Here is a 23,939-nt window from a genome sequence, read left to right as displayed (position 1 = left end):
ATGAAATATGTAAGTTAATTTCTGCTTAACTATAAGTCTGATGACTGATAACAGTTGCAACCTCATCCTAGATTTTAGGAGCCATTCGGATTGAGATCCTAATGGATTACAAGGCATGGTACAAAATCAAGCATTATAACATAGAATTCCTCCTCAATATTCATGCAAAAAACGATGAAAACATCAACAATTATGTTCAAATAATAAATCAGGAATTATCGTCACCTGTGTTTGTTACTTCAAACTTTTCACTTGCCAAAAAACCAACGTCTATTTGAGCCAAATCATACAAGATGGGTCAATTGGACTTATTTTGTTTAAAATTTATTTTCCGCAGGTATGGAGCTCTTTTTGGGTATTGTTCAAGATTTTTTTTTTTTAACTGTAAGTGGCATAGAAACACCGTTTTGAAAATATCAAATATGGACGACTTGAATTTTGCATTATGAAGGAAACTGGTAGGGTGAGACTGAAAACTGTGAGTGAAGTCTATGATGCCCTTTCCAGTATATCTAAAAAATAAAGTTAAAAGAATCTTTGATCAATCAGAGGGAACAGATTAAAGAACAGTTGTGAAAAAAACTCCAATGCTTACCATTCAAATCTAAATCGTATGCTTCAATTTTTAGCGGAACATCAAAATCATCTTGGTTTTCAAGTAATCGAGCTTCATATTTTTGGTAGTAAAATCTTGGAGCATTATCATTTACATCATTCACGTTGACTATAATTTGAACAGTGTTCCTGGAGAAAAATAAAGGTTCATGAGAACAATTTATGAGTACATTTGAAATGAATAATAGAAAGAGAATAAAAAAAAAGGAACTCTTCCTCACGGAAGAAATCCTTCTTTTGAGCTCGCCCACTCGGGAGAGCTCTTTGCGATCGATTTCTTTTAGCATTGGTAGTGTCCGTGGCGACAAATGGATGGTTCTCGTTGCCGTCGGAGGAACGGCCAAAATCCCATTGATTTCAAGGTCTAAAAGTTGAATTTTCGCGGGTTACAGTTTTCCTCCGTCGAACATTTCCGTTCCCTCATTCAACTGAGGATTAATTGTTCCTCGTTTGCTACACTAGAGAGCAGCACTTTCCAGTGGCCGAGTATATCATAGCATGTTGCTATGGTTTTATAGCAAATTACCTAATTGTATGTTATCATCCTCTTATCTTTTCAATGCAGTTTTTGTGTGCAGTTGTACTTGCAATTGTTATTATTTCTGAAAAATAAAAAACATGGTGACCTCGACGTGATTTAATAATTTGTTCAATTAATTTTAAGTTACTAAGACTAAGATTGAGATTTGCGCATAATTAATGGATAATCCTTAAGATTGCCGTTATTGGTACCATAGAAGGTTAATTAACCTCAAAATAATTGCATGCTTGAGAGCTCGGTTGAGACTCGCATTGGGATCCTTTCAGAGTTTGTTTAAACCTCATATTAAGAATGCTTTAGGATTCGTTTGAGCCCCTCGCATTAAGAATGCTTGGGAGTTCGTTTGAGCCTCGCATTAAGAATGCTTGAGAGTTCGTTTGAGCCTCGCATTGAGTTTCTTTAGAGTTCGTTTTAACCTTAAAATACAGATGCATGAAGTGCTCTTTCGAGCTCCGTGCTATTTATAGTGCGCGAGGTGCTCCATTGAGCCACCGCATACACACAAAGGCGTGATGTGCTCCATTGAGCCACTCGCATACAAAGACTTGAAGTGGTCTTTCGAGCTCCACGCTAAAATTCAAGTGAGTTCCTTTTCCGCTCTTAGTGTATACCATAAGTATTGTGTAAGAATTATGGCAGAAACGTTCCTCCGAACCGTGCTCAATTATAGTTTCTTTGAACTCTGTGCCGATAAAAATTCAGAATTTCAGACTGCCAGCTTAACAAAGTATAACCTTAATTCAAGTTGGCGACTTGATTTAAAAAAAAAAAAATTAAAATTAAATCATATGGTTTCATTACATTGTTGACAAGTTAAGAAAAAGCTTATCAACGATGAAAGCCAGAAACAAAAATGCGATGGCAAAAATAGCCATTGCAACATTTGCCGCAAAATCACATTCATAAAAGATAATTCCATTTCTCTCTCTTCATTTCTCTTTATTTATTGAAATGTGAAAAATTTGAGTTATGAAATTACGTCATAACATTTTGCATCGGCATGTAACCTCTGATAATTGGGTAAAGATTCATTTAATACGTATAAAATTTTAGAAAAAAGCATTAATAGTTGTTAATAGTTTCCCAAAGGCGAGCTCTCCAACACAGTAGTGTTGGAACCAGCAGCTTGTTTTCCTTCTTTTGTAAAAGGATGAGAGTAAATAATTGGCAACAAGCAGATGTTGAAGAGTTGATGACAAATTAGTGAACTAACTTTTAAAAGGTCCCAGAAAAATTTGCTGCTTTAATTTTTGCAATGAAACTAGATTATACAAATCCGTCTAAAAGTTAGTCGACTTATTTGACTGTGAAATTCATCAACAAGCAACATTCATTGAATATTTTTGGATGCAGTTCTATTGAAGTCTTTGAGAGATATTCACAGTAAGAAACCAGAAAATGTAAATCTTTCGATCCAAATGTTAAAGGATTTCATAGCCTCCACATATACATTTAAAATTGAAGTAATAACTTCATTTTGAAAATTTTCAATATTTGTTCAATTATTCATTTTTCATCACGAGTTGAAATTCGTCAGGAAAAAAATATTGGCAGTCAATAAAAGAATTTCACGTATAATGAAAAAAAGGACTGATAAAACCAGACAAGAAAAATAAAAAAAAATTAAGAATAAAAAAAGAGAAAACATTGATCATAGCAAGGATACTGAAGCTTAAAGCTCATTAATAAAGTGCGACTCAAAACTTATACTCTGTTATGCAGAAAATGATAAACACACAATACACAAAGAAAGTTAACAAAGAAAAGGGCAATCGTTAACTTAAAAAATGACGGTATTTTTGGGTTAGTCTCCTTTATTTTTATTATGAATTAAGAATGCAAACTAAAGTAACTGGTTCATATGCATACCTATTTCCCCTTCCTAAATCATCTCTCGCCTCCACAGTCAGATAATGCCTGGCAATCTGCTCCCGGTCAAACGCAGGCCCTGCAGTTTTTATCGTTATCACACCAGTCAAAGGGTCTAAGGCTAACCTGCAAACGAATTAAATCAAATGAAAATATTATAATTAAATTCATCGAGAGATACTTTGAAATTAATTTACATATCCTTGCATTAAAGAGACAGTAACATTTCATTCTGTTATTGTGACTCTGATCAACAGTCTCAAGAATGATCAAAAAACCGTATCTTCAATCTGAAATCATAAGTCTTGGGTCAAAAACTTAAGTAAAGAGAGTTTTTTCTTGAAAAGAACTGTGAAAAAAAGAAAGCCACTTCAGGAAAAAGTTACTGCGGTTGAAAACTGAATACAATCTGTTTTTTACAATATATTAGAGACATTGGTGGATCCAGCAATTTGGCAACACCGGGTTTCCTCCATTTAAACCTATGGAAATGTATCGATTCTTGGAGAGGCCAGGTGCTCCGAGAAGAATCGATTATTTAGCATAGGTTTAAATGGAGAGAATCCGGTGTTGCCAAATTGCTGGATCCGCTTCTGATTAGAGAGAAAATATCATTTGTGGAAGAAATTTCCTAGGTTTGTGACTGATTCACTCTGCTTTTCACTCATTTCAATTCATAGAGCACGGTAGAAACACATCTTGGCTCTTTGGCTCTTTGGCTCAATTGCATCGTTAATAATCTAATCATGAAAGACTGATCATCGAAAATGGGAGCTCTATTGAATGCAGAAAGTGAATAAATGAGCAAATAAAGGACAAATAAAATAACTTTTGTGAAATGTCTTACTTTATGAGGATATTTTGTTATTGTAAAACATTCAAAGGAACAAAACGCCTTCATTGCAAAACTTGAGGGACAGAATTTAGCTGATACCCTGGAAAGATTTTCTTACCAGGGAAGAAATACTAATTAGCACTTCTTGCAATCAGGGGGTAAAAACATGATTAACACACACAAAGAGATGTTAGCTTGTTTTCAGAAGAACCGAATTCAAGAGGTCAAAAAAGACAAAAATTCAGGATAAGGCAATATTTTGATAAGAAATAATTCTCGTAAAATTATTTTCTTTTACACACAAATAAAGCAAGTGACATTGGAACTTACGTGTCTGCAATACTGCCTCCTATTGAAGTATATCGAATGCCTTTGGTGCCAAAATCACCCGAGTCCTCATCGTGAGCTGAGATCCATGCTAGAGTTCTTCCAGCGGCAGAATTTTCAGGAACATAAACCTGCGAGAAAAATTGTGTCAGCAACATTTACGTGATTGAGCTCACAAAGTAGTTCTTTTCCGATAAAGTTGTTAGCCCTCTTGAAATTTTGAACACAATGGCAAAGAAGATTGGCAAGAAAGTTGGTTACAAGCAATAATTCGACCTTGCTCATTATTCTGATTTATTTATTTTCATTTTCTGATTGTTTCTGAAATGAAAAAATGCAATGCATTGCTTCCAAATCTGAATTTTAGATTAGAGATTCAACTTACATAAATATTTGAAGGAAAACTAAAGTATACCCTAAACAAGTTGATACCTCTAAGAGACTGATTTTTTTTTTTTTTATTTGCACAATAATCAAAGTTTGTACAGTATACACTTATAGACATGTTAAAATGTCTTTTAAAGCTTAGTTTAACTGTAAGATTAACTTAACTATAATACTTTTACATTATATCTTAAATAAAACATACTGCCTCTTTACAGTGAGGAGATGAGAAAAGTACACTATTATTTCTGTAAATAAAAATGTCTTTTTGTCTTATTGATTATCGTCTTCTATTTTATTTTACTTTATTGAGACTACGGTCGACCGTCACCGGTCAAAGACCCAGGAACCCCTGATCCATCCGAAGGTATGGGGAGGCACACTTATTTTATGGGAAAAATTTTGTGAAGCCCTGAATTCCAAGCTCATAGGGCTTACGTCTTTTCAGCCTGCGACTACACCGATCCCATTCCAGGAGTGTAAGTGCTTCCTGGTTGGGGTGACGGTGCAATCTCATTTCGTATGCAGAGTACATCTTGGTGATGTAATCCTCTACAGAATCAATGTTGAGGTCAGCGCGAATATCTGCGTTCCTCTCGTACCATTTTGCTTTAACTATGCTTCTTAAGATTTTCATTTGCATGACTTCTATTTTATCTAAACTAAGAGACTGATACTTCAGTATCTATTTGAATAATAGTTGAAACTTGAGTTTTGGTTAGGAATGGATGTAAGTTAAAGCAATTTTCTTCCTAAAATTTGAAAATAAAAGTAAAAAAGAAAATTAATCTTCAAGACTTACCTCATACAAAGGCTTACTGAATTCTGGAAAGTTATCGTTCATGTCCCGAATGTGAATTGTAATAGGTACTACACTAAACTTAGCAAATTTTGGCACTGTTTCTTTTGCGACTAGAGTAAAATTCATAACTGAAACAAACAAAGAGCTTATGAGTAAAATAGCATTGAATAATATATTGGTTATTCCAAGAATATGAAATGTTCACGAGGGTTGAACTCAGAGGTACACAAGAACCTTCCAGTAAGAAGAGCTCAAGATATAGATAGAAAGAATACATCATCTTTCGAAATTAATTAAAGGTTTGTCTTCTTAAAAATATTGAAGTAAATGGTTTACTTTTTTATACAACAAAATAAAACTCATAAAGTTGGCAAAACTAACCTTTAATTTCTTCATAATCTAATTTTGTGGGGTTTTTCACCCGTATTAGAAATGATGCTTCATTTATGCCTTTGGGTGGAGTTACTTCGAAAGTATCTTGGTTCCCGTCTATGAACATCATGAACGTTCCGTTGTTTCCCTGGAAAAGTAAAATTTTTAAATCTTTGAGTGACCTTAGCTACAGAAAATTCTTGGTGATGATCAAAAGGAGAATTGTTTTTAAATTCAATTTTTAAAGAAAATTAGAGTAACATTCAGTTTGCGCATGAAGTTGGATTCAGACCCTGCTTTGTTAGGATTATGATCATGATAACTGATAAAATTTACTTGCATAGTAATTATTAGACGGATTAAAATGCTGCTTTAGATGTTTGGTTCCAGAACATAAGATATTATTTTTAATTTAAGTAATAGCGTTAAATCTAAAGCTAGAGTTGCCAGTTTGCAGACAATTTAAGCATTTGAAATAATTTTCCAATAAAATTATTCGTCAACTCACAATTCAAAATATTGATTCTTAAAAAATGTTATTCAAGATGATTCAATATAATTCAATGAATTTGAAAACCAGTCTGTTCTTAAGGTAATATTTGTCAACTGGAATTGAAAATAATTGCAATGGCAAACTTACCTGGTCATAGTCGAAGACTTGTGGTATGACAGGACCAATGAAAGAAACAGCAGTGTTCACTTGGGCATTTTCGTTGATTTCAGCGACGTATCGTGCGCTGCGAAAGGTTGGCACTTCATCATTAACGTCAGTTACTATGACAGTTATTTCAGTTTTGACTTCGGGAGCTGGGAAAACTTCATGAGACTCTTCTCTTGCCTTTAATTTAAGAACAAAAAACATAGATGAGTTCATGGACAGTTTTTGAAAAACATTTAAATGCCTTATTAGATGTAAAAATGTTTAGACTAAAAAAAAATGTTTGGAGGAGATTAAAACAGGAACTAAGTAGATGCAACAACAGGACTGAAACGGCTGAGGAAACTTTTGGTATTTTTCGATGAGTTCTTAAAATACTTCTGTTACCTACAAATGAAATAAAAAAGAAGACTCCTGCTAATTAACTATCGGCAAACTAATCTGATATTATTTATCTTTTCTGAAAACTATGCATCTCAAAAGACAAATTTAAAGGACACTAATACATAAGATTTAGATAGACAAACCAAATATGAGCAAGTTTCTGATTTATGGACCATAATTCAATTTATATTGTGTGTTATACTTGGATACTTACAGTGATTTCCAGAATATAAGCCCCATTGTTACTATTGGCACTTTCACGATCAAGCTTCTGAATTGTGAAGACAGCTCCACTCATTGAATTGATATCAAATATTCCCTGACCTCCACTTGTGATCGCATACGAGATACGGTTGTTCACTCCGCGATCACCATCAACAGCTTTCACTGGGGACAGAGATAAAATTAAGGTAAAAAAATTAAGTTGAGATCCGAAATGCAGGTGTCAAACAACTTATGTGCCATAACTTGCATTCTCAACATACAGCAAAAATTGATAAGTTTATGAAACTTTTATTTTAAAATTACACTTGGTAAATGAAATATTCTCCTCTTCCAAACCAATCTTTGATAATCACTGCACAGATAAGAGATATGATAAATGCAGGAATTGTGTGAAATTTTTTTGATTTTTATTTATTCATTTATCGATGGTGTAAGTCCGTAATCACATAACTTGGTTTGTGACATCGCAGACTTCTTGTCATACTTTAAACTGCCATGATTTTTCTTCTCTGTGCGAAGAAAATTCTGCAAAAACTTCAAGGAATGATGTCAATTCGTTCTCCTTTAAAAATTATCATAGAAGCGGAGATTTTCAGACACCGCAAACGAGATATGTGATTGCAGACTTACGCTGTCGATATACTGATTGGTACATGAGCCATGCACATGGCTATTATACAGGTCATACATAGTGTCATGTCATACTAAACATACAGTTGACACATCAACAGTGAAAAGCACATGATAAGAGTAGATTTTCTGTGAAACGCACTGAAGGTTGTAAAGTTCCATGGAAGTTTTTGACACAAAGGACTTTTAATTTTGGAAGTTCCAGTGAAAAAATGAGCTCAAACGTTCAATGTTCCAACAAAGCATACCTTGCAAAGACCATACATTTGCTTAATATCACTTTTACAAACCTAAATTTTGTTAAAAATGCTCTTAAACCTTTTGCTAAATGATCAGAGCCTTCAAAGCTTTCACAATTTCACTCGACTGCCTGCCAGCTTTCCACAAAATTTCTCAGCAATTTCGGGGGGACAACCTTTTCTTCTTTATTTCTTTGGCTTCTGACTTTAAGTCCTTGAAAAATTTTCTCTCTCGCACATATTCTGCACTCCTGTACTCATAATGTCTTCCGGCTCCTCAATTAAGACTTGAAATTTCAGCTGCGGTCAGAGCTCAAGATTTTGTGCCCGATGCGTTTCATAATTAGGGTTCCTTATATTTTCTTCATTTTCCGATCCTTGCCTTTTCCTTGACTCTTTTTGCTTTCCCCTAACTCGCCAAATGTTTGAATTTCCTGACTTTCCTTGACTTTTGAATGAAACTCCCACTTTGATTATTTCCTTTTAATTAAGTACACACACAGTTCCTGCTGGAAACTGCTTGCAAAATTCCTTGACTTTATTCCAGGTGGCCATAAATTCCCTGAATTTCTAGGTTTTCTAGATCCAGAACAAGAAACCCTGTATCTAAATGACTAACATTTATTAAGGTTTGAACTTGAATTTTCTACTTTAAAAAAAAAAAGGAAAAAATGAAGTACAATTTTTCTAATTGATTTTAATCACTAGAAATTGTAGTTCATAGTGGTTCTCAAGACTTCAATCGATGTTGGAGTCAGCAGAGAATTGGACTGCCATCTCAAACTTTATCAGGGCGGTAATTACTCGCAAAGACTCAGCTATTAACCCACCCAACCTACCTGTAGAATTGCCTCACCGCACACCAGGACATCCTCTAACTGAGCGATCCTAACTATTTCAGAACAATTGTGTTTTCTTTTCTAAATTCAGTGTTGTTGATACATGCATAATGTTCTTTGTTACCCCTCATGCTTTGTTCCTTGGTCTTTTTTTGATCTCTTGTATTTTGAATCTTAATCTCTTGTATTCTGTAATGTATCTTCTGAGGAAATGAATAAATAAAAAAGATTTTAATTAAAATTATGACTCTAACACATCACCATTGTGCCCAGTCAGTTCGGAACTTCGACAAACCTTGGGAAATAGAGGTGCCGATTTTGACATCTTCACTGACTCTGGTAACAGGCACGACAACTACGAATTCGGGTGGCTGATCCTCAACGTCTTGAACTTTCACAAGAATTGCTGCAGTCCCTGTATTGACCTGCGAACCAAACGAGAAAATTCTACATTGAGGAGTGGGATTTGATTAACTTTTCTTAAATAATCACAATAAATTGCAAGGAAAAGTTATGAATAGTTTTCCTTGAAGAAAATGAAACATAAACAGAAATTTATAGTTACAGCAATTGAATCGTGTCGTGTGAAAACCGCTAATGTCCATTTGTTCAGCTTTCAGTTTTTTTATGTTGATAATACTACTTTTCAAGAGCTGATACAATCATGAAAGTGGTGCCAATACTTGTTTTGGGAGGAGGATAACCCTAAACCAAGTATTAACACCTTTCATGGTTGTATTTAACTCTGAAAAGTATTTTCAACCCAAAAAAACTCAAGGCTGGAAAAATGGACATTAGCGGTTTTTCGCACAACACGATTCAATTGAAGTAGAACTAGGGGAAGAAGAGAATAGACAAAAGTCACATCAGTCTGAATGCATCAATCATCAGTTGGCCCATTGGTTAGCATGTTAATCTGTATCTGTATGAGTATCTGTTGAATGGTGCAATTTTTGGATGTGACATTCGTATGTTCCTTCCTTTCCGCAGTTCTACACATCTAATGCTTTTAGCCATTAATATATTAAGGTGATTCGATGGACGCCATACTTTGTGTCAGAACGGCATGCGATATATCTCATCAATTGGTTCCATTTTTTCAGCTACTCGTCATTTTTCTCCAATTTTGAGATCGCAATTCTGTTGTCAGGAGACTTAAGCACTTACTCACCAATTTTAACAAAGAAATTCAATGTAATAAAGGCGTGGTTTTTTCAGAGAGAAAACATTGCATTCGATACTGATATCGAAACTGCACTCGAATGCTATATTTTCTCTCTAGAAAAACCACGCCTTTATTACGTTGAATTTCTTTGTTAAAATTGGTAAGTAAGTGCTTAAGTCTCCTGACAACAGAATTGCGATCTCAAAATTCGAGAAAAATGACGAGTAGCTGAAAAGATGGAACCAATTGATGCGATATATCGCATGCTGTTCTGACACAAAATATGGCGTCCATCGAATCACCTTCAAATACACAGTGCTTGCTGTTAGCCGTACATATTCTGTATGTTGGAAAGGTCCTCCTGGGCTGCCAGTTAGTCTAGATTTTCAGAAAATCCAGCAACTAGTGATGGTAAACTTGATCTTAGTTGATTCGTATGAAAAAATGGGGACTCCTGCGAGTGATACCAGAATTGAATCGAATGGAACAAGTTAGAGCAGACGCATCGTATGTTGAGACAAAATTCAAGTATTGTTTAGGTCACCTCTCACTTGCTTCAGGTCATAGGTCACTACCAATGGTGCCATATACAACTGGGGAAAGAATCGAAGAGACAAAAGTCACATCAGTCTGGATGCATCAATTGTCAGTTGGCCCATCGGTTAGCATGTAAATATCTGTTGAATGTTGCAAATTTTGGATGTGGCGTTTGTCTCTCTTTCTTTCCCAGTTCTAACTCATGAACTGATGTAGAACCTAGCCCTGGATAGACGATCAAATTCCGAACCAATTCCGATCAAAGTAGACATGCTGATGACTGGTGGTCACCATCTTACCATCAAATTTTGACGGCCGCACTTTTTTGTTCAAAGTAAGATCAGAACGGAGTGCCACCATCCGTCTTTTCCTGCCACTGAACATTTCTGCCAAGTTTTCATTTAAAATGAAGCCAAATTATGAGTTTAAGACTGATGACCTCCAGACATCTTGATGCTACTTTGATCGGAATTGGTTCGGGAATTTGATCGTCTATCCAGGGCTCATCGACGATGTAGAAAGTGATATTAACCTGTTGAGTGGTGCTGATTTGGAGGTAATCAGAGATTGATATTTGTCTCAACATACGATGAGTCTGCTCTAAATCTTGAACTAAAATGACAGTTGAAGTATGTAGCTGTCACTGTTCCAGTGGCTTTATCTGTCCAACAAATGGTTGGGCATGTTCCTTCCCTTGCTTACTGCCAACAGCGTCAATTCGATTGAGCTGTGTGAATAAATATCAATCATGACAAATTGAATTGTGTGGGAGACTTGGTTAAGTACCAGTCTTTACATGGATGAATGCTGTAGAATTGGATTTTTAAGATGACTGCAAGGTAAGTGGGTGCTCCATTAGTGAGCAATTCACCTGCTGCGGTGATCAAAGTTGCCGATACATTTTAAACAAGTGTGTATTAAAAAGAAGATAGCATAGCATATAAATGTGGCTCTATTGATAAGAGATGTGCAAAATTTTCTTTTAGCTGATAATGAACTCACGCGGTCATTATTTGAACGGTCAACAGCGAGAACCCTTAGCTGATGGAGAAATTTTCGTTCGTAGTCCAGCTGACCCACCAGACGGATGACTCCTTTGCCATTGACTGTCGACACGGAGAATAAGTGATCTTCTCCATCCAATTCTTGAATATGATAAACAACCTAAAACATGTTGAAACAAACAATTTTAGACAAAAATAAAGGCGGATGCTCCCTAAAGAGAGGTGACCTCTGAATCACAACCTACTGATAAGTAATTCTGCAGCAAGATTCCTCAAAAAATTAGATTCCTCACAACATTGAAAATATGAGAAATTTACCTCATTGCTAAGATTTTGTGCATGAACTTGGCACGAAAAATATTCATAACTTTAGGAATTACACTATCACTTCAATGTTTCCTAAAATTCTGAAAAAAATACTAATATTTTGTCCGAAGTTGCTACATTGCCAATCAATTCATTCCGTTTATTCCCCATTTTAAATGAAAGGAATTTTACGGCAAATTCCGAACCAGGCATTTTGATTGGTTCAAGCCGGTTCATTCCATGCATTCCCAGTTTGACAAAAAATGGCGGGAATGTCATTCGCGCGCATTTCGAATTGAGCCCGCGTTTTTCAAATTGACGGGCGCCACTCAGATTCCCCGCTTTATTTTTATCAGTCACTTTCACATTTCTGATGGTTTGAATAAACGATCATTGCGCTCGCTTTTTCTACTAAGCCCATTACCCTGATTTTTTGCAGCTATCGAAACAGGTAATACGGCTTAAATTTAAGTGCATCTTACTATAAAATATAAAATCATTAGAGTAACGTGTTGAATTGTGAAAAATTAACGTCATTTAATACAATTGCAATCAGGGTGGCAAAACGTAAGTAAGTTATGAAACATTGGCATTTTCCATGAAATATTTGCTGAAATTTAACGGGCCTGTGAGGGGTATTTGAAATTTATGAAACGTATTTTTCGAGGGCTAGGTATGGCACCCGCACTTGATTCCAAGAAATCTTGATCTTTGGCATCTGATTCTCCATTAAAAATGTCTTAGCTTTCATAAATTTCTGAAATTTCCGGAAATATTTCGAGAGAAATTTCATGATGTTGAATTTCATTACATTTTGTCACCCTGAGCGCTGTTGTGGGTGGCAATAGAGCATGCAGCAAGTAGGATCCTGATCCATCCTGACTGCAGCTCAAAAGTGTAAATCATACGCCTGAAGAGCAAAGCGCCTCGGGGGGTTGAGTCGCGCGAGGCGGTTATAGTGACAGAGGCGGATCCAGCAATTTGGCAACACCGGATTCGCTCCATTTAAACCTATGCTAAATAATCGATCCTTGTCGGAGCACCCGACCCCTCCAAGAATCGATAAATTTCCATAGGTTTAAATGGAGGAAAGACAATGTTGCTAATTTGCTGGATCCGCCAATGTCATAATGGTTTTGAGGCAAAAATAAGTTTTAAAAAAAAATGCGACAAAAATGTATCCAAAGACGGTTTGCAGGGGGTGAGTCTATGGTGCGTATGAACTTGAAATCGCGAAAAATCAAAATCTTGGCTGATCCTATTTTCGAGAAGTGGCAGTTTGAAATTTTCATCGTAAATGCAAGTTTTCTATTGATTTTGATCCGGTTTTATATTTATTCGTCTATTGAATCGGTGTCGATTGGTTTTCGATTTTCGATTCATGTCGATCGAATACTTACCCTCTAGTTGCATGCAAACTTCCTACTTCCTCCTATTCCTTCTATTCCTCTTATTTTCTTCCTCTTTTTTTTTTAAACTGAAGAATTCGCCTTCTGCTGCGTCTACAGCAATTGTTGTTACGAATATGTTGTGCGCACTGATTTTAACTCATTACATACTCGACTGTCCGAAGGCGTTTTGTGTGCTCAAGCAGAGCATCTTGTTGGAGAACAACAGAACTGAGATTCAATGAATCGCTCAATCTCTACTTCTTTTGTTCTCCGACAGATAGCGCTACTTGCTCACTCAAAACGCCTTCGGACCGTCGAGTATGTAATGAGTTAAAATCAGAGCGCACAACATATCCGTAACAACAATTGCTGCAGACGCAGTAGAAGGCGAATCGTTCAGTTTAAAAAAAAGAAGGAAAAGGAAATAGGAAGTCTGCATGCAACAAGAGAGTAAGTATTCGATTGACATGAATCGAGCGAAAAATAAAAATATGAACCAATCGACACCGATTCAATGGACAAATAAATAAAAAACCGAATCAAAATCAGTAGAAAACTTGCATTTACCATGAAAATTTCAAATTGCGATTTGTCGAAAATAGGATCAGCCAAGATTTTGATTTTTCGCGATTTCAAGTTCGTCCAAAGACTCACTCCCTGCAAACCGTCTTTGGATACATTTTTGTCTCATTTTTTTTTGGTTCGAGACCACTACTGTGGGTCAGGTAAAGCCCCCTAGTACACATGCAGAAGTTTTTCGAGATGCAACAACTCGATTTTTCCAAAATCGCCACGTCTCTTTGGTTATTAACTATACGGACCTCCAAGAGTGTTGTTCACCGAAGTAACAGCAGCCATTGGCGGATCCAGCAAATTGGCAACATTGTCTTTTTTCCATTGAACCTATGGAAAAGTATCGATTCTTGGAGGGGCCAGGTGCTCCGACAAGAATCGATTATTCAACATAGGTTTAAATGGAGAAAACCCGGTGTTGCCAAATTGCTGGATCCGCCTCTGACAGCAGCTCTGAGAGAGACTCACCTGTCCGTAAGGGCCTTCGTCAGCGTCAGTGGCTTCGACGGTGGTGAGAACGCCCGGGGGCGCATCCTCCCGCACGGATATCGTCGACTGATAAGGCTTGAAGATCGGCTCGTTATCATTCACATCTTCGACTAGAAGCAGTAAACTCTGAGTGATGAAATTACCCTCGCCTAGCCGCCCGTCAGTCAGGGTCAGAACCACCGCGTACTCGTCTTGCACCTGAGGAGAGAACGTAAGACCAGTGAGTCATAGTGAAAAATAAGTCGATGGACAAAGTGCGAAACTGAGTATGAGTATCTCCATTGAAGTACTTCCAAATCTCTGCTCCTATTTTATTTTTTCTAGGAGAACAAGCCCACTATACAGCTTGAAATTTCTACGGAACATTCTGCTAAAATCACGGAAAAAATTAAATTACTAATTTAACAGTTTAATTGCTAAAAAAAAGTGACTGCAATATTTCAACGTAGATTTCACAACACAAAAATGCTACTTTAACTGCCCCCGTGGTTAAATTAGCTTACAATAGTGGTTAAAGTAGCATTTTTGTGTTGTGAAATCTTCGTTGAAATATTTCAGTCACTTTTTTTTAGCAATTTAATTGTTAAATCAGCAATTTAATTTTTTCCGTGTAGAGAGGAAACAAGCAGGAAGCTCCAACGCATTCGCGTCGGAAAGCGGCTCTGGCGACGGTAGGTAGTTGTTACGCGTTTACGGTTTCCTTGGTAACCTTTGTTTGCTATCAGCTGATGTCGAGTAGTATGACTAGGAAGCTCCAACCACGGCATTCTTCGAAAAAAGCGCGAAAACTTATAGATTTGAATTTTCAAATTTTAAACGTAAAGTACATTTTTTCCAGTGCGAGATTAAAGCACAGACCCGTTTTGAATTATTGACAGTATCACCATGATTCCAAAAATACACTACACAACATAGCATTCGCTCACAGGAAAAATATATCAATTAAAATAAAATCAGTCCCCCCTAAACAGCAGAAAATGGCGCCGATTCCCATCAACCAACACGCGGTCTCTCCAATGTAACATGGTCCGTTGATACTCCCCAGCTGGGACCGTCCGGAATAGCAGCTCTAGTGCAAGCACCAGAGCCGCTAAAATCAAAGCAGTCATCAAGAAATTACATGAGCTAGTTATTATTTAAAGAAAGAACAAGGGGCTTGGAGCACAAAGCGCATGCGTGCAGTTTTTGCTATTTCGAGAGTAACGTGTTTGACGTTTTGAGATTACATGGATCTTTACGGCGGAAAAAAGTTTGAACTGACTTTTTGATGCTTAAAAATTGGAATTTTTGAGCGATTTTTTTTACAGAATTTGCATAAAGACTATAGTTTCACTTGGAATCAACCATATCTCGATTTTTTTGTAAAAACTGCACTTATGCGCCTTTTCCTCCAAGCCCCTCCGATAAAGTGTTACAGGAAACTGCCAAGTCGCAGATGGAGATAGTTTGCTCTTTAGTTATCCAAGTACTACCATTCTGCTGTGGTGAGGCAGAACCAGTGGCGTGGCGTGCTTTGCGATATATTTCGATTGTTATGCCGTTTAAACCTATGGAAAAAGATCGATAAACAGAGTGTTTGCAGCGAACACCTTAATAATCGATTCTTTACCATAGTTTTAAATGGCATAACAATCGATAAATCGCAATTCACGCCACGCTTCTGGGCAGAACGTTGCATGAGCTTTCAGAGTTTTGCTGAATTTCCTCTGATAAAATACGAATTTTCAGGAAAATCTGAGAGCATTTATCCTCCAACTTTTCAGAGCATTGTATTCAAAATCACATCTTAATCTATGTTGATAGATAACATATGTGCTTGTTCAACATTTAGATTACATTTTACAATAAATGAGGAATCACAATTTCAGGCTAATCCGTAAAAACAGACGTGTCTGTAGACAAACTAATGATACATACTTTCTTTTTAAACTGGACCAGAAATGTTAGTTTCTAATTGTAAATGTAGTCCATTTGTACCCTACTTGCAAGAATCTTTTCATGGAAGAAACAGATAAAGATTGCGATCTAGAAAGTATTTTATAGATTTAGGAGCGTATTGAAAGCCGTTTCATAATCAGCCGCTGGCCAGTCCAGGAAGTTGGCGGCATTGTTTTCTCTCTATTTCAATATATGGAAATGAATTAAAGAGGACGTCAAGCCTAACAAGAAAAAAGACTGGACAAGTTTGTAGTTTGCAATTTAGAAAAGTTACAATGAGAGGATAAAAGAGAGAGTGTAAGATTTGAAAATTTTAATGAGAATTTCAGAAAATTCTTTGAGTCTGACTTAATAATGAAGGAAAACTAGGAGGTATGAACTGAGTCGATACAAAAGTAGAAGAATTGATGCAATACTTTCGACGCAAAGAGCAAGACTTTTATCCCTCTACTGCATGGAATTTTTTTGCGACGCCGATTTTGATGAAAAAAATATATGTTATAGTAAAATGTGATTAAAAAGACACGTCTTTGAGCTTTTTTTGAAATTTCAATTTTTTCTTTAACTTTTAAAGCTTAAAAAAGCTCGTTGCCATACGGCAACAACATGTGGTAATTTCTTGCCAGAGTATCCACTTGTTTCCATATGGCAACAACATACAGTGCAGGAGTGGAATAGTGATGCCAGGGCATAACTCTTGTGCGGGATTTTTGAAAAAAAAGCTAAGAAAAAAAGTTTTTTTGATTCTTCTAACATTACCAAATTCAAAAAGCGTCTAATGATGAATTTTAAGCTCCATTTTTGGACAGCATGACACATGATTGCGTCGGGGCCAGTATGTTGTTGCCATATGGCAACAGGAAATATGATGGGCTGGAAGTTTGCCGGTATGTTGTTGCCATATGGCATCTTGCCGTTTTTGAGTCAAAAATAATATTTCAATCATTTTGTTTCTCATAAGTCCATAAAATTTTCAATCTAGATAGTTTAGGCAATGACTGTGATTTTTTTCCCGTCTCTGAAGGCAAGCTAAGTCATTCAAAACGTTCTTCAAAGTTGAGCTACTCGCGGCTACTCCTTGAAAATGGCCCCTTTAGAAAAACGGGATTATATAGCTGATTTGGCAGCTCCAGTTCCCCCCACCACTATTTTTTTTAGGTTGGTAATGTTGTTAAGTTCCCTAGAATCCACACGGGGTACCAATATGAGCATTCCTGAATTTACTATGAATTAAATAATTGCTGTTGCCATATGGCAACGCGATGCAGTAAAGGGTTATAATCAGTAGAATTAGGGAGAGCTCAATATCACTCTAAGTTTCTAAGATTTTAGATTTGCCAGTTCTTGATGAGTACATCATGAACGTCGGAAAGTGTTTACTTACCTCGCGGTCCAATTCCTTGTTTAGATAAACGTTGGCTTCGTTTGTGCCCAAGTTTTCGATTCGCAAAACTTCTTTGCTGCTAGGATCCTTGACCCCAAAGGTCAGTTGGTCATTATCCGGGTCAACTCCTCTTAACCTGTAAATTAAACTCCCTGCAACATAAAGGAAATTGGTTTGGTGAAATATCACAATAGCGAATAAAATTGTGAAATCTAGTTGACGATCAACCGTACAGCGCTACGTGCAAGCAGGAATTTAATAGAAATCCGCGAATGGAGAGAAATGAATTTCTTTATTTTTATGGATGTACCGCGCTCAGGAAATCTACGGTATAAATGTTTAAAAGATGGCTAAAAATCCGGAAATTACTGTGCAGGTGGTCCCTAGAGGAATTCTCGAGTCAATTCAAATAAAAAAATAAAATGTGCTGAAACTGCAAAAAAAAAGAAAGAGAAAAGAATCATGGTCTTTATAAGAGTTTTTTGTAGTAAAAAAAAAACTGGTAAAGAACTTATAAAAAGGATATTTGCTTACGATTTTATTTCAAGTTTCCTTCTTTTGCCAACACTGTTTATAATTGTCTCAAGTTCTTCGTTCAAGTTCATGAATGTGTGTTTTTTTAATAGATAACTATTCGCGCTCCCCAATATGTTCGTTGCCTATGCCGCGAATTGAAGGCGGATCTCAGGTGAACGATCTCTGTCAATACGTTTACGCTGGGTCTTTTTGTTCAGCGCGTGGAACCAAATTACCGAATGTTTTTAGATTAGATGACTATTTGTACACTCCGGTATGTTTGTTGCCTATGCAGCAAAATTGAAGGCGGGACTTAGATCACTGGCAGTACGTTTACGCACGGTCTTTTGGTTTAGCTTATGGAGCAAGATTGATGTATGTTTTTCGATTAGATAACTATTCGCGCTCTCCGGTGTGTCTGTTGCCTATTTAGCAAAATTGAAGGCGAACCTGAGATAGACCATACCTGACCATAGATTGACAACACCAGGTAACATTTCAACTATCGGGTACTATGGAGCAATATGAATGTGTGTTGTGCGAATACATAATTATTCGAACTCCTCAATATTTGCGGTAAATTCCCTTTGCGGCAAAATTGAAGGCGAGTTTTTAGAAGATATTATCTACCAGCAAAATCATTAATTGTTCAATGACTCGATCGAAACACGCAGCGGGATTACTATGTTTTTCGATAGCTCGCTATTCGCACTCCTCGATAAATTCAATACTCATCGTTGCTGTTCATTTTTACTCTCCTCTTTTTCTTTATCTTTTTTCTTTCCTCTCAATATAGCGCCCTCGTTATGATAGCATCCACTGGAAAAAAAACACATTGGATCTAGAGTCCAGACTCTTGAAAACATTGACAAGAAAAAGGACTCTTGATTCAAGCAGATTTAAGCTTAAATCAAAAGGAAATCTTCTGAAATTAAGAGGCTTGGTTCTTGATTTCGGCTTAGATCTGATTGAATCAAGAGTATTTTTTCTTGTAGATGTTTTTAAGAGTCTCGACTCCAGATCCAGTGTATTTTTTTTTCCCGGTGTCTGGCGCAGTGGCGATTTTGCAAGTTGGCAAAACTATTGATCCTTCATTTAAATCCTTAAAAAATTCGATTTTAAGTGAGGGAAGCCGCCTCAACAAGAATCGATTGTTTTACATACATTCAAATGTAAGAAAAATCCGTGTTAACTGCAACTTTCAAGAATCGCTTCTACAGATTGTCAGTGTGGAGTCTCTTAAATGCATTGTCTCCACTCCAGGCGCCAAACACTGAGTGAAGGTTCATCTGGGAAATTTGCAAAGCCCTGGATAGGTCAGCGGAGCCCTGGCGCGGGGGAGGGGGGGGGGTGGGGTCGGCGAAGAAAATATAAATTATTCAGAAACTCGCCCGCCCGCGACTCGAGGCGGAGGGAGAGGTCGAGACAGCGACACGATATCGGTTGCTGAACACTGGATGCTCACTGCCAACGCTGATTGTACGACATGACTGCAGTTAGCATTTCGCGATCATCGTTCATGAATTCACGAATCCATGATTTTCGCAGCCAAGTCGCCGCGTTGCCGAGGAGAGGACTTCGCCAAAGATTCAAGAAAAAGAATAGATATCTATATCGACGGTGTAAGTCGGCAATCACATAACTCGGTTTGCGACGTCGCAGACTTCCTGTCATACTTTATTTTTTAAACGGGAAACTACTCAATGACAATTCTTTAAAACTGCCGTGATTTTTCTTCTCTGTGCGAAGAAAATTCTGCGAAAATTTAAAAGAATTTTTTAGAAATTTAAAAAAGAAAATTATGAGAAAGATGTCAATTTGTTCTCCTTTAAAAAATAACATGGAGATGGAGATTTTCAGACACCGCAAACGAGATATGTGATTGCAGACTTACGTTGTCGTTATGCTACGTCAAAGCTGTAGAAAAAGAAGACAACAGGGATATGGAGGGATCCTATTGGTGGAAGCAGGTAGTTTCGATGGAAAATGTGTTTGTTATTTGTCATAAACACAACATTAGATAGTGCATCCTGCTATCTTGCCTAACATAGAGCAAATTATTCATTTTTGTGTAAATGTAAAGTTAAACCCGAAAAATTTTGAAGTGCCTACAGACAATTTTGCGAAGATTGGTAGACTTGTTGATCAAATTTTCCCCTAGAACACCTTCTCAAAAATTGCAGGTTGCATTTAATTACGATTCGATGCTTTATTACATGCTGATATTGCTACGGCATTGGTGTGTAGTATATGTTGCCTATTGACTAATTGAAGGGACTTCTTTTGTTGACATTTATTGCAATTAAATTAAAATACGTTTTTAAGCGGCGAACTGTCTCTCTTCCATCTAAGCGTCTGATGGCCTAAAATCTACATTTATTGGCCAAGCGATGTAAAAATATTGCAGTTTATTGCATTAAGTTGCAATCTAATTCAATACCGTTATTACACCGTGTTTTTCTAGTTTTAGTTCACTGGAACAAAAAACACGTTGGATCTAGAGTCCAGACCCTTGAAAACATTGACAAGAAAAAATACTCTTGATTCAATCGGATTTTTGCTTGAATCAAAACGAAATCCGCTTAAATCAAGAGGCTTGGTTCTTAATTTAAGCTAGATTCTGATTGAATCAAGAGTACTTTTTCTTGTCGATGTTTTTAAGAGTCTGGACTCTAAATCCAATGTGGTTTTTTTTCCCAGTGTTCATCATCTCAAAACTTAATCTCTGAAGTTACGGCTCTCTTCGGTATCATGTCATCGACTCAATTTTGAAGATTATCGGAAAATCTTACAACAGGGCTATTTCATGGTTGCAACCTTTGAGGGTGCCGCGGTGGCGTCGCGACGCTGGTCCATAATTTCTCCGATCAAGCGGCGTCGCGTCGCGGGAACTCTCGTAATGACGAAATTACCTCCGAGCCGAGAATCGTCATCGAGGGGGGATTGGGAGATGTTACGTGAATTTATTGTTTCGGCCGCCAAAGACACGGACAGGCCGGCGGATCGAAGAGTAAAGGTCCCAAGGTTTGAGTCAAAAGCCTCTCGTTCCCGGGCCTGGTTCTTCCATACTCTTTAGCTAAAGGACTCGATTACCGTTCAACCGTGCGAGGTGGCAATGAAAAGACACGAAAAAATAAAGCGATGGACATGGTATAGGAGGATTTAGACACTTCGAATAAGGGGACGGGTGCTCCTTCAGAAAATCGGTTTATATTAAATCGGTATATTTGGTATAATAAATATATTATTATATTAATGGCGCATATGCTGTTTTTAAATGATCAGAAAATGGTTATTCTCTTCCATACGATGAAGTACCGTTGATATCTCAGGAGACTTAAACGCAAGGGTAGAAAAGGCAACTAACTGAAGTACATCAAAATCCTACCCCTTTTACTGTATACTGATCGGCAGAACTCCTCTTCGACCAATTGGTTTAGCAATCCTAACCTGATAAAGTAATGAACCCAGCCAAGCCAAAAATATGTTATTATTATTATTTCGCTGCCATGTTTAAGGCCTCTTTAGGTCTTCCTCGATCACAATGTAAATCGTATGGGCTCCCAGAGAGCTGTTTAAGGAACAACAAATTAAGTGTACGACCCTTTAACTTTCTATATTACTATCTTCGGACATTCTGTTTATTTTTTAAATGAATCAGGCTGCAACCTCAAACAACCAGAGGAGGAACAACGCAATAACAGAGCCGGCCGGAAACTTTTCATCACCCGATATTTATTAACAGATCGGCAGGATTGATGGGAGCAGTATCACGACGCCTCACCTTCCGTTACCCTGCGACGCCTATTGTTCCAAGTTCAGCGCCCGAGCACAGAAATACACATCCTCACTTCGAATCGACTCAACTCGAAGTATTTCATGAGCCCTGGTTTGCATTCAACGCAGGAAGCTCCAAGCTCAAGATTTGGTAAGGATTTAATATCGTCGGAAAGGAGCACCGAGAGCCACCTCTAAATCTCACCACCGCCTCCACGATGCAAATCAAATGGACCATTGTCTGTCGACCGCGGGGACTTTATGAAATATCCCATGTTGTCGAGTTGAGCGTGATATTTTTTGTATTTTTCAATATGTTCTTAAAGGAATTTTGAGTGTGTTTACCTATGATCGGCAACTATGGAAAGGGTTCCGTTCGAGATCCTGACTGGACTTCCGAATCAGTGTTTGTTAATGGTTTTGAGTACGGGAGGAGTCTTTTTGAGAGAATTTTAAAACAGGATACATAAAGCTGCTCTGTTACTTACACTACACATGTTTATTCTTGCTCGGCTAGCGACCATTGGTATCCATAAAGGAACACTTTATTGAAATAAATTGGTGTAATGGATACGGAGGGCAATGTTGTGAACGCTATTCCACTCTCTTCTTCCGTTCAGAGTGTGATATGTTTCACTGGGTCAATGTAGCACATGCGTTTGTAATGTGCGCTAGGACTGCAGAAAGTTCTTAGCCTTCCCCAGTGTTTTTAATTTGCCTTGCCCGAAATTTGATATTTTGCTATAATTGTGCCTCCACATAATGCAATTCGTTTAACAGTGACCTTCCCCCAAAAGGAGCGCATTTGAAAGACTTCTAGCTCACAAAACAGCTTGACGTCTCATCATCTTCATGATTTTACGTAAGTTTTCCGTACACCCAATCGAGATGGGTTAAAAAGAAGAAGAAAAAAGTCTTCCCAAGTTTTCACGCGATTGGCCACGCGACCATGATAGCGTGATCGGGAACACTACACTCTGCACCCCGCACTGGAAAAAAACACATTGGATCTTGAGTCCAGACTCTTAAAAATATCGAGAAGAAAAAGTACTCTTGATTCAATCAGAATCTAGCTTAAGTCAAGGACCAAGCCTCTTAATTTAAGCGGATTTCGTTTTGATTCAAGCAAAAATCCGATTGAATCAAGAGTATTTTTTCTCGTCAATGTTTTCAAGAGTCTGGATTCTAGATCCAATGTGTTTTTTTTCCCCAGTGCCGTGCAGCGTGCGCAAGAGAGCAGTTTATGAGGTGCACAGATTTTAAACGTTTGATGTTTGAAGTTTAATCCTTCTCTCTTATTAAGCTTTTTAAGGATCATAGTTTCCTGAGAAAATAAATTTAACCGAAAATGAAATACGCATAATTTAAGACACCTGCGAATTCTCTATTCAGTGGAAAAAATGTTGACTCACCAACTGGCGTCTCTTCTCCTTCCTTGAGTCGGAGAACGATCTCGGTCTGTCCGTCGATGATGAACTTGGGCGGGCGGTTGGCGGCGGCGGGGAGGGCGCAGTAGGCGGCGGCAAAGGCGACCGCGAGCCAGAGGTGGAGCTCGAGGCGGCGGAATTTCCGCCTCACCCGGTTGGCGCTGCAGCGGCGGCAGGGCCCCGCCCGGAGGGGCTCAAGGCCCATGGGGCCAAAGGGGCAGCCGAGGGGCCCGAAGGGGCGGGGGCGGGGGCGGGTGCGAGGGCAGGCGCCGCCCGGGCCCCTCGCTCATCGGACGGGACCGGGGGCCCCGCGGCACGCCCGGCTAGCGCCCAACCCACCACATCGCCCCACGGATCCCACGGGGGCTCCCACCTGAAACAAAAACAAAAAAACTTAGGTTAGAATTTCAAGTAATTCATGTTTATGTATATGCAAATTGTCCTATTTTTTTTTTTTTTTTTTTTTTTTTTTTTTTTTTTTTTTTTTTTATGATCTCTCTCATTTATTTTTCATTGTTTATTGTAATTCTTCTTCTTTTTTTTTAATCCACTACTCTAGTTTTAAGGTGTATGAATGTAGTCTGGGTGCTGTGTGAGAATAGGTTATACATGCAAAAGTTAAAAATGAAAATTAAAAATAGTTCATTTGTTTGTTATTATATTTGAAAAACGAAGTTAATTTACACTTGTAAACAGGTGGTTGTAACATAAT

General features: G+C 37.6%; 1 protein-coding gene across 1 annotated transcript in view; it reads right to left on the bottom strand.

Moving 5' to 3' along the window:
* Cad88C (cadherin 88C) overlaps positions 1–23,575 on the bottom strand; it is a 42,570-nt gene extending 18,995 nt beyond the window's left edge. Inside the window, exons 1-12 of the mRNA XM_072301173.1 lie at positions 23,213–23,575; positions 17,508–17,659; positions 14,165–14,383; positions 11,425–11,586; positions 9,016–9,145; positions 7,002–7,174; positions 6,386–6,583; positions 5,755–5,893; positions 5,374–5,501; positions 4,191–4,318; positions 3,026–3,151; positions 596–744 (exon numbers count right to left, since the gene is read on the bottom strand). Of these exons, the coding sequence (XP_072157274.1) occupies positions 596–744; positions 3,026–3,151; positions 4,191–4,318; positions 5,374–5,501; positions 5,755–5,893; positions 6,386–6,583; positions 7,002–7,174; positions 9,016–9,145; positions 11,425–11,586; positions 14,165–14,383; positions 17,508–17,659; positions 23,213–23,432 (1,924 nt within the window). The 5' untranslated portion in view covers positions 23,433–23,575. The remainder of the gene's footprint in view (positions 1–595; positions 745–3,025; positions 3,152–4,190; positions 4,319–5,373; positions 5,502–5,754; positions 5,894–6,385; positions 6,584–7,001; positions 7,175–9,015; positions 9,146–11,424; positions 11,587–14,164; positions 14,384–17,507; positions 17,660–23,212) is intronic.
* Positions 23,576–23,939: the final 364 nt, after the last annotated feature.

The sequence above is a fragment of the Bemisia tabaci genome, chromosome 6, assembly GCF_918797505.1.
Source record: "Bemisia tabaci chromosome 6, PGI_BMITA_v3".
Taxonomy (NCBI): domain Eukaryota; kingdom Metazoa; phylum Arthropoda; class Insecta; order Hemiptera; family Aleyrodidae; genus Bemisia; species Bemisia tabaci.
The sequence above is the reverse complement of the archived record's forward strand: the minus strand, read 5'-3'. Positions and strand labels throughout refer to the sequence as shown.